Source organism: Arachis ipaensis, chromosome B2, assembly GCF_059453495.1.
Source record: "Arachis ipaensis isolate K30076 ecotype BB chromosome B2, ASM5945349v1, whole genome shotgun sequence".
Taxonomy (NCBI): Eukaryota; Viridiplantae; Streptophyta; class Magnoliopsida; order Fabales; family Fabaceae; genus Arachis; species Arachis ipaensis.
Genome location: NC_142437.1, coordinates 1,641,991 through 1,653,632, shown reverse-complemented (window position 1 = coordinate 1,653,632; position 11,642 = coordinate 1,641,991). Strand labels below are relative to the sequence as shown.

The 11,642-nt window shown below is 39.3% G+C and overlaps 1 protein-coding gene across 1 annotated transcript; it reads left to right on the top strand.

The window, feature by feature from the left end:
• Positions 1 to 881: 881 nt before the first annotated feature.
• LOC107621488 (putative glycerol-3-phosphate acyltransferase 8) lies at positions 882 to 11,605 on the top strand. The gene is made up of 4 exons (XM_016323504.3): positions 882 to 1,322; positions 1,423 to 1,738; positions 4,520 to 4,994; positions 11,027 to 11,605. Exons 1-4 carry the CDS (start codon positions 1,000 to 1,002, stop codon positions 11,428 to 11,430), a joined length of 1,518 nt encoding a protein of 505 aa, XP_016178990.1. The 5' UTR covers positions 882 to 999; the 3' UTR covers positions 11,431 to 11,605.
• Positions 11,606 to 11,642: the final 37 nt, after the last annotated feature.

Here is an 11,642-nt window from a genome sequence, read left to right as displayed (position 1 = left end):
CTAATACTAAAAATAAAAAAAGATAGATATAGCTGTACAAATAAATGTATGATCACAATTACCACATGGGTTCCTCTCATATTCCACACAGAGAACTTATGGTGACATCTCATTATTATTCATCCATTCATAGCATTGCTTGTGTATATAGTCACTTTTGACTTAAATAAAGTTTAAAAAAAAAAAAAAAACAGATGGCAGGGACCCATAGGTTTTATGCTGAAACCAATTACTAACTAACCAAAAATTTTATGCTGAGCAATTAATTAAGAATGGCCGCTCATCAAACTTACCTTAATTAAACCTATTTTACACGAGAGTAGTATTAGTGTATACCATGTAATCACATTAGAAAAGAATTTATTACATCACACATAAATATAAACTCATAACTAATAAATATTAACAAATAAATTAACGTTTCAGATAATTTTCAGAATAATTTATATTCAAATATATTAAGGATTGGTTTTAGTACATTAGTTTTGGCCCCCTAGCTTTGTGCATTCCCTAACAATATAAGCGATAAGTCAATCCTTACGGTGAAGCCCAGCTAGCTCAACTACATTTGGCAAACAACATTAACTGTTTCTGTCTGCCCCATAAATTTGTCCAACTTTACCCTCATCAACATCAAATCCTCCACAATAAATTTAGAAACTTGATTTATTATTTTTTTATTCATTTTAATAATATTTTAAAAATAATAAAAAATTAATTTAAATCGTCTAAAATTATTTTATTTTACATTTATAATTAATCATTATTACTAAAATAATTATATAATTTTAAATATAATAAATATATAAATCGCGGGAAATATGAAGGACAATTTCGTCATTTGAAAAGGCAGAAGTCACATTTAAAACCCAACGTTCCCTCTCTACTCTTTGCTCCCTCCTCTCTCTCAGTCCCTCCCAACCTTCTCTCTCTCTCTCTCTTCAAATTAGAAAGCCAAAACCAGAAGCAGAGGGTGCAGTTGTAACGGCGTAACAGAAAATGGCAGCGCCGAAACCGAAACGAACCTTCCCGCCGGTAACAGAATGCAACGGAAACTCTCCCTCGTCGCCGAGAGAATCCGTAGCTGCCGATCTCGACGGAACCTTGCTCATCTCCCGTAGCTCCTTCCCTTACTTCATGCTAGTCGCCGTCGAGGCCGGCAGCCTGCTCCGCGGCTTCATCCTCCTCCTCTCCGTCCCGTTCGTCATCATCGCATACCTCTTCATCTCCGAAGCCATCGGAATCCAGATCCTCATCTTCATCTCCTTCGCCGGACTCAAGATCCGTGACATCGAGCTCGCCTCACGCGCTGTTCTCCCTAGGCACACAACACTGACACTCTCGCTATAGATTCCGATTTAGTATATTCACTTCTCTTCGCGTTTTGTTGTTCTGATTTTTCGTTTTCGATTTTGTTGTTAGGTTTTATTCTGCGGATGTGAGGAAGGAGAGTTTTGAAGTGTTTGATAGTTGCAAGAGGAAGGTTGTGGTGACGGCGAATCCGACGGTGATGGTGGAGCCGTTCGTGAAGGACTTTCTTGGAGGTGATAAGGTACTTGGAACGGAGATCGAGGTGAATCCAAAGACGAAAAAGGCTACGGGGTTCGTGAAGAAGCCTGGCGTGCTCGTCGGGAAGCTGAAGCGGTTGGCGATTCTCAAAGAGTTCGGTGAGACTACTTCGCCGGATATTGGACTCGGTGACCGTGAATCGGACCACGATTTCATGTCTGCTTGCAAGGTTTGCTTTATCAGTCACCATGCTATGTTTATGCGATTAATTATCAACGTTTTTATAAAGAGGATTAAATCGCCGGTTATATGGTTTAATTCGTAATAATGTTCCTTATTTAAATCACAATTAAATAGGTCAAAAAATGTGCATGCTATTTCAATCAATGTGATATTGATAAAGTAATAGATACTCTAATCTTTTAGTAAGATATTTTGTTTTAGTTCGAGTAACCAAAATGAACAAAAAAAATAAGGAAGAGTCTAGGCCAATAACTTTTTCAAATTCTGGCCATAACCAACCAAAAAAAGTGAATTATTGAATAAAATTTCACACCATTAAAATTATCATTGATGGCTATTTGATAAGTACAAATAACAAAAGTTACTGGTCCCTAACACTCCTCAAAAAATAATTAAAAAATTTGTATCTCATTTATAAGACATTTGTGTAGCTCTACATATATAGCTATATAAATATGGTGAATACTCTTATCGTAATATTTTCACATAAAAATAGTATTGTAGAGTATAAACTATTAAATGAGTTGATATTTTGATTAATTTAAGGATTCACAATATCATTTTCATATAAAAATATCATCATGTACGTATTTCCTTAAAAATATTATAGGAGCATATCTGAACTATATATATGAGACTAACTTCCACCGTCTTATATGTATGATTTTTTAACCTATATAAAACTTTTGAGCAAGAAATTTTAGCATTGCTACTGTATGGAAATGTTGATAAGCACAGTATTATATATTGTGTGCCACTTGAGTGAACCATATGTATGTGTCGATTGGAATAATTAAAAATCAGAGAAAAAATTGAAAGAAACATTGTCTGCGGATTGATCGAAAAATTATAGTGGAGTGATTGATTCTACTTGCGTAGGACCATTACTTAGAAAGCATTACTTTGGTTTTTTAGTTATATAATTAGTAAATAATTAATTAATAGTTTAATATATACGCGTTTGCATGCATTGATTGCGTGCCTGTGGTGTATGTGTAATGAATGATATAGTTGGACAAGCTATCTTCTATATATGGTCCTGCCTTATCAACCATGTTAACTATTGCATATTAAAATACAAAAATATATATTAAAAATAAGTTAAATAATATATAATAATTAATTTTAGTATATAAATAATATATTTTTGCGTTACATATTGAGATATGGTTGATCTACCTAATTTACTTTGATAAGCGTGATGACATATTACAAGCAAATAATTAATTTATATTTTAGATAACTTGAGAAGCATATATATGCGGGACCTGTCCAAAGAACTAAGTCCTTCATCAAGTCTTTTGGTCTATCTTATTATGTGCATATAGGCACCAAAATCCTCTTTTAAATTACTCATTAGTCATTAATAATGTAAGAGGTTTATATCATAATTAAAGGGGAAAATAATAAACAAAATTATATGATATTATTACTATAACCAAATTTATACTATGTGCGAAAAATTCCCATAATATGTTATGCAACTGACTTGAATAATTTTGATCAGCATCCATATGATGATGCATGAAACTTTTTTCCTGGATTGATCTGTGAAGCTATAAAAGCGTATGCATGTGATAGTTAATGTATGGCTGGGATGGGGTGGGAGCAACTCAATGTAGCTGCATTAACTTCCATAAAGTCCATAGATGTGTGTGAACTCTTAGCTTTTAATTAGGTATTTGTTAGGGTACTTAAAAATTGTTGTCTAATTACTAAAGTATTAAATAATTAATATTTAATTTAAAAATATAAAAATTAATACATTTTAAATATTTAAAATTTATTATAAAAAATAAGTTAAATAAAAATTAGATAATAAATAAGAGGTATTATAGAATTTGCCTCTTATTTATCTCTTTAACCAATATGAACCCAAAGGGACCCACTCTATTTACAATCCCCAACCAACTGCCAACTTGTGCATTCTGGGGTGGTCCATTAATGTTGCATATGCTAAGAGTATTTTAATTAATGTAGTCATGGGTTGTTAGGCCTCCCCTCCTCAAGAGCTTCCTTAGCGTACATATGATATTGATGCATGTCCCTAGTAGGATGATGATTCGTAGTTTCTCATTTCCGTGGAAAACCCACTAAAGTGTTGAAATTAACAATTTCTATGTCGAAGAAAGATTGACAGTGGGAAGAGAAAATGACATTAACATTTAATTATCGAACCAATCTTCTTCTGGCTTATCGACAATAGTAATCTTTAACCCCAATCGTACTTCCACTGTACCAAATATGATCATAATAGCTTTTGTTCATTCGATTAATCAATTAATTAGCGGACCTCGTTTACGTCAATACTAAAAAATTTTAGCTAAAAAAATTTACACATTCAAAATTTGTGCAACATTTGTTGTGATTGAATATACGGTGGTGTTATATGACATTTCAATGAGCTAACCAACTTTGATCACTCTTAGTATAAATGAATTGTATACAAAACATATCCTACATATATTCGAAAAATTCTTATATATTCCACCTTATGTTACATATAACCTTCTCTAAAAGTTTCACATTAATTAGAGGAAATTTTATTATTCTACTTTAAGTTAAGGGTAATGCTAGGGAGACAAAAAAAATAACCAAAATTTACCTTATTTAGCATTTATTAATTGTCGTAACATTTAATGAATGTTAAATAAGGCAAGTTATAGCTGCTTTTGGCTAATTTTCTTTGGTTACCAAACATTTCCGTAAGTTAAATGATTATTATCTAACAAAGCATAGTTTTGATGGATATATAATAACAATACAGGAAGGATACATGGTTCCCCCAAGCAAATCAGCAAAACCGGTCCCAAGAGACCGCCTGAAGAGCCGACTGATCTTCCACGACGGCCGCTTCGTACAACGCCCAGACCCACTCAACGCCCTCTTCACCTTCCTCTGGATCCCCTTTGGCTTTGCACTTTCCATCTTCCGCGTCTACTTCAACCTCCCTCTCCCTGAACGCATTGTCCGCTACACCTACGAGCTCCTTGGCATCCACCTCGTCATCAGCGGTCACCGTCCTCCTCCTCCCTCCCCTGGCACCCCCGGAAACCTCTACGTCTGCAACCACCGAACAGCTCTTGACCCCATTGTCATTGCCATTGCCCTCGGCCGCAAGGTCTCTTGCGTCACCTACTCCGTCAGCAAGCTCTCCCGCTTCCTCTCCCCCATCCCCGCCGTTGCCCTCACCCGCGACCGTGCCGCCGACGCTGCTCGCATCAAGGACCTCCTCCAAAAAGGTAATAATATACACGACCCTGGATCCAACTTCAGATCTTTCTATGTTTGAGTGGAAGAAAACTCGCGTGATATGCTACATAATATTATGAGTAGAGATTATTTAGTGTGGAATCATGCCATCTTCAAAACATAATTAATTCATTAATTAATTGTGTTAGAAACAAGAGACTGAGAGAATGATGTGAAAAGTGTATTATTGAGTTGTGTGTCAGGTACAATATACAAGGGGTATTTATAGGTGCTAAATAAATCAAAGTAATAAAGACATAGAATCCTACAATTAATGTACAGATATGCTATATAAATATAGACGATGCTAATTGATCTAAATTGATTCTAATGATTCTAATTGATTCTCTAACATCCCCCCTCAAACTCAAGTGGGAGCTAAGGATACCAGCTTGAGTTTGGATAACAAAATCCGAAAGCGAGTCGGGTGATGAGCTTTCGTGAAGATATCAGCAGTCTGATCCAGTGTCCCAACAGCAACGAGACGAACAGCATCAATAAGAATTCGTTGCCGAACAAAATGACAATCAATCTCAATGTGTTTGGTGCGTTCATGAAACACATCATTATGGGCAATCTGAATAGCACTGCGGTTATCACAAAAGACATCAGTAGGGGACGACTGAGGAGCACCCAGATCTTCGAGAAGCCAACGAACCGAGATAACCTCAGCAGTGGTGTCAGCAAGGGCACGGTACTCAGCTTCTGTGCTTGAGCGAGCAGTGAACGTTTGCTTCTTAGCACGCCAAGAGATGAGAGCGTCGCCAAGAAACAAACAATAACCAGTAGTAGAACGACGATCAGTGGGATCACCAGCCCAATCAGCATCAGAGTATGCCTGAAGGGTCAAAGAGGAATGGGCAGAAAAATAAAGGCCATGAAAAAGAGTGCCTTTGACATACCGAAGAATGCGAAGAACTGCCGCATAGTGAGTAGTACGGGGAGCAGACAAGAACTGGCTGAGGACATGAACTGGATAGGCAATGTCTGGTCGGGTGACAGTCAAGTAGACGAGACCGCCAACTAATTGACGATAAAGTGTCGGATTATCCAAAACAGTGCCATCCATAGGGGTAAATCGAACATTAGGCTCAAGAGGAGTAGACTCGGTGCGACTATCTGTAATCCCAGCGCGGGCAAGGAGATCTGAAGCATACTTAGCCTGAGAGAGATAAATGCCATCATCTGTGGAGATGACCTCGAGACCAAGAAAATAGCTGAGAGAACCAAGATCCTTCATCTCAAAGGTACGCTGAAGTGAGGTCTTGAGATCAGAGATACCATCAACATCATCTCCAGTAATAATCATGTCATCAACATACAAAAGTAGAAGAACAACTCCACGGTCGCTTTTACGAATGAAAAGCGCATTCTCATGAGGACTAGAAATAAAGCCAAGACTGCATATGGTAGTGCTGAACTTGTCAAACCATTCACGAGGAGCTTGCTTAAGTCCATAAAGTGCCTTGCGAAGGAGACAAACCTTACTGGAAGGACAAGGATATCCTGGAGGTGGTTTCATATAGACTCTCTGTTTCAAATCCCCATTAAGAAATGCATTCTTCACATCCATCTGACTGAGAGACCATCTTTTAACCGCAGCAATGGCAAGGAGAGCTCTAACAGACGTAAGGCGAGCAACAGGAGCAAAAGTCTCTTCATAATCAATACCATACTCTTGCGTACAACCTTGAGCAACCAATCGTGCCTTATAACGGTCAATAGAGCCATCAGAGCGAGTCTTGATCTTGTATACCCATCTACTGCCCACAACTTCCTGATCAGAAGGAGGATCAACCAAATCCCAAGTGTGTGCTTTTTCAAGTGCCTGTATTTCTTCCTGCATTGCTTGTTGCCAATTTGGATTTGTGGAGGCTTCTCTGAATGACTTAGGTTCATGTTGATGAAGAATAGTAGAAAAGCAATGATAATCAAGAAGATGAGGAGGGGGATTCCTTACTCTAGAAGAACGAGTGGGAGGAGGAGGCATGACGCTAGGAGTGGGATCGCCGTCCGGACTGGAATCATCGGGAGATGGAGAAGGTGGAGGATCAGGAGCCTCGAGTGGTGGACTTGGGGTAGACCCTGTAGTATCATCACTAGGAAAGAGATCAACATTTGGGTTAGTAAAAAACGGTGATGGAGTAGAAGGAATGGACTCAAAGGAGGAGAAACTAGAGAACATGTGATGTTCCCAGAAGACAACATGACGAGATATACGAATACGGCGAGAGATAGGATCCCAACAACGATAACCCTTATGTTCAGAAGCATACCCAAGAAAACAACACATGCGAGCCCGAGGTTCAAGCTTATTATGTTCATGAGGCTGAAGAAGGACAAAACAGACACAACCAAAAACACGGAGAGAACTGTAATCGGGAGAAGTACGATAAAGACGCTCAAAGGGAGTAGTGTTACCAAGAACAGAAGAAGGGAGTCTATTGATAGCATGAACAGCAGTGAGGACAGCTTCACCCCAAGCACGCTCAGGACAGGAAGAGGAAATAAGCATCGCACGGACAGAGTCAAGAATATGACGGTGTTTACGCTCAGCTCTGCCATTTTGTTGAGAGGTACCAGGACAAGAAAACTCGGACAAAGTACCCTGTTCAGCGAGAAAATTTAAAAGTTTGGAGTCACGATATTCCATAGCATTATCACGTCTGAAAATTTTAATGACCTTTGAAAACTGAGTTCGAACCATAGTGGCAAAGTTAATATAAATCTGAGGCAACTCACAACGATTAGTCATCAAATAGACCCAAGTAAAACGGGAATAATCATCAATAAAGAGGACAAAATATCGAGCCCCTCCCATAGAAGCGGTGGGAGCGGGTCCCCAAACATCAGAATGAATAAGATCAAAAGGAGAGCATGCAATAGAGGAATTATTATTAAAGGATAAGGCAGGTTGTTTTGCAGTGTGACAAGAAATGCAATCTAAAGACTCATTTTGAACTTGACCTAAAACACCCGTAGATATAAGAGGACGTAATTTGCCTAAGGAGCTATGGGCAAGACGTCGGTGCCACAAGTGAAGAGTAGATGGAGAGGAAGCAGCACATATATGGGTAGAGGGAACATGAAGGTTCTCGAGCTCAAATAAGCGTCCAACCTTACATCCAGTCCCGATGATCTTTCCCGTCCGACGATCCTGCACACGACATCCAGAATTTGAAAAAATGACATCAAAACCAAGTTCAACAAGCTGACCGACAGAGATAAGATTAAAATTCAATTTTGGAATAAAATAAGCATCAGAAAGATGAATATTGGACTGTGAAATAACCCCGTGATGTGTTGCATGCAAGAGGGAACCATTAGCAGTGTTAACAGAAGGTGCATTTGTAGTGGGAGACAACGACGAAAAAAGATGACGCAAAGGAGACATATGATTGAAACAACCAGAATCAAAATACCATTTAGAATTACCTGGAGGGGTGGAAAGAGTAGCGGGGGTATTACCAGAGAAAGAGAGAAGTTGCCGAAGAAGGGTTTCGATATCTGATGGAGAGACAGAAGGTGTGTTGAGAGATGTGGAAGAGGTGGACTCAGTAGCAGCAGCAGCAGAGGCAGGCACATGCGAAGAGTGGTTGGGACGAGGTTGATACTTGTTCTGATCTGAGCGTGGTGGTCGAGTAGGACAGGTAGCAATCAAGTGACCCGAGAGCTTACAATAATGGCAGAACAGTTTCGGGCAATTGGAGCCAATGTGGCCTTTTTGTTTGCACTTACGACATTCAATAGAAGGACAGTCGGAGAAGGAATGCCCAGGTCGATTACAATTGCGACAGATTTTTCCCTTTCTGTCGGTGGCAGCAAAGACAGTTTCACTTTTAGAACGAAGCAATCCCAAGCGCGTTTCTTCAGACTTAAGACGAGGAAGAGCATCTTCAAGACTAGGCAAGGGATTCTGATGAAGAAGAGAAGCCCTGACCGGCTCATAGTCATCAGTAAGTGCCATCAGAAATTGGATGAGACGTGTCCGGTTCCGATAATCCTCATATGCCTTAGCATCAGTGGGATCTTTAAGAACAGGCTCACAGGAGGTCAACTGATCCCAAATAATCTCCATTTGAGCAAGAAAATCAAAAACTGCTTGGCCACGTTCTTGCTTAAGGCTATGAAGTTCCTTAAGCAGTTGGTACTGATGAGAGAGATCAGAGATAGTGTAACGTTTCGCCAAATGATCCCATACCTCTTTAGCAGTTTCAAAACGCCCAAATTGTAAGTGAATGCCAGGAGTAGAAGTGTTGCGGAACCAAGTGATAATCTGATGATTTTTACTATCCCAATCTTCCAATTTCTCTGCATAGTCCTTCTCCTTCTCAGCATCCTCCTTGGATTTGGAGGTACCATCTTTGGATACAGTTGGCTTAACAGGACAAGCAATATCACCAGTTACATATCGCCATAATTTTCTCCCTTTAAGAAATCCTCGCATGGCTTCAACCCAATGTGCATAGTTGGAGCCATTAAGAATAACAGGGATAGGCTGAAAGACATCCGGTTTTTCCATAGTAATAGAAGAAATAGCAAAGGAAGAAGAAAACTGCAAATTCGGGGCAGAAAACGAGAAAACAGAGCGCGGAATCGGAAAGAGCTCACCAAAAAACCTTAGGGATGGTCCACTTGGCAGCCACGTCAGCGATGCGTCAGCGCCACGTCAGCAATGCGTCAGCGCCACGTCAGCGGGTGATGACACGTGTCAGCACGGGAGAGGCGGATGGAGACACGCTGGCGCACAGGTGGCACGCGGGTCTCAGGGCGGGTCGGGTCGGGTCGTCGCGGGTCGGGTTGCCCAACCAGCTTACCTTGTGACACGTGGACGCTCCAGGGACGTCCGATCTGCACGAAGATCCAACGGCTGCTGAAGCCTCCGGATGAGAAAGAATGGTGGTCGGCAGCAATGTTCTGACGGCGCGTGGAGGCGCGTGTGGTGGTCGTTGGCGGCGATCTTGGCGGCGTTGGAAAGCTGACGGAGAGAAGAACACGATGATACCGGAGGTGACGAACCAAAGCGTCGGAAACAGCTCGAAAATCGCGAGCAAAGAGGCACGGGTGAAAGATCAACCTGGTCGTGACGACGTCTTTAGGCGGCGCGTGGAGGCGCGTCCGGCGGCGGATGGCGACGGTTTTGGTTGCGTTGGAATCACGGCGAGGAGACGAACAAGAAGGGTATGGGGGTGACGAACCAAAGCGTCAAAAAAAGTACGAAAAAGGAGGCCAAAGAACACTGCCGACAAGAAAAAAACAAAGGGGCTATGAACTAATATTCATTGAAAAAAAAAAAGGACCTAAGCTCTTGATACCATGTTAGAAACAAGAGACTGAGAGAATGATGTGAAAAGTGTATTATTGAGTTGTGTGTCAGGTACAATATACAAGGGGTATTTATAGGTGCTAAATAAATCAAAGTAATAAAGACATAGAATCCTACAATTAATGTACAGATATGCTATATAAATATAGACGATGCTAATTGATCTAAATTGATTCTAATGATTCTAATTGATTCTCTAACAAATTGTATTATTAGATAAGAAAAAGTATTGATAGATAATAAGAATACTAAATAGTATGAACAATTGATACGTTAAATATTTAATTTATTAGATATACAAATGGTTATTTTGATATTAGAGTTTAAAAAATAATTTAAAAATAGAATTTTTTTTAGTTTATTGGACTAATTATAAAACGTATTGTTTATATAAAATGATTGTTTACCTAATAAAATCCTATTCTAACTGAAGCTAAGAAAAGTTTATTTATATGTAGGTAAACATAAATACATGATGACTAATACATAATAGTTAATACAGTAAATTTAGTTAGTATATAATATAATATTTATAATTTTGTACACATATCCATAATTATATATTTATGTATAAATTGTATAATTATTTTAATAATAATTAATAAATATTAAATAAATTGATTTTAAATCGTTTGAACTATTTTTTTATTCTGTCAAACATTATTGTTAATAATAAGTGGCTATGATTTTTGTCAGGTGATCTTGTTGTGTGCCCTGAAGGGACCACGTGCCGTGAACCCTTCTTGCTGCGGTTCAGTGCATTGTTCGCTGAGCTTAGTGATAGGATCGTGCCGGTGGCCGTTGACTGCAAGCAGAGCATGTTCTTTGGGACCACAGTTCGCGGGGTGAAGTTCTGGGACCCATACTTCTTCTTCATGAATCCTAGGCCGGTGTACGAGATTCGGTTCCTGGACCGGCTGCCGGAGGAGATGTCGTGCAAGGCCGGCGGGAAGTCGTCCATAGAGGTGGCGAATCACGTGCAGAAGGTGCTGGGGGATGTTCTGGGGTTTGAGTGCACAGGGCTGACCAGAAAGGATAAGTATATGTTGCTGGGTGGGAATGATGGGAAGGTGGAATCCATGTACAGTTCCAAGAAGTGAAGATATATCTGGATATGGATATGGATATAAATAACATGCATATATGGATATGGATTTTTTGTTTTCATAGCATGAATTAGACTAATGATGATTTAAGTGTTTAGATTGTTTGCATTGTAAACTTTCTGTATGGGACATTTGGGGAATAATAATCCATTTGAATGTCAATGATTTGGTAGTTTGGTTGTTTCTATTGATTTTGGTTCATGTTT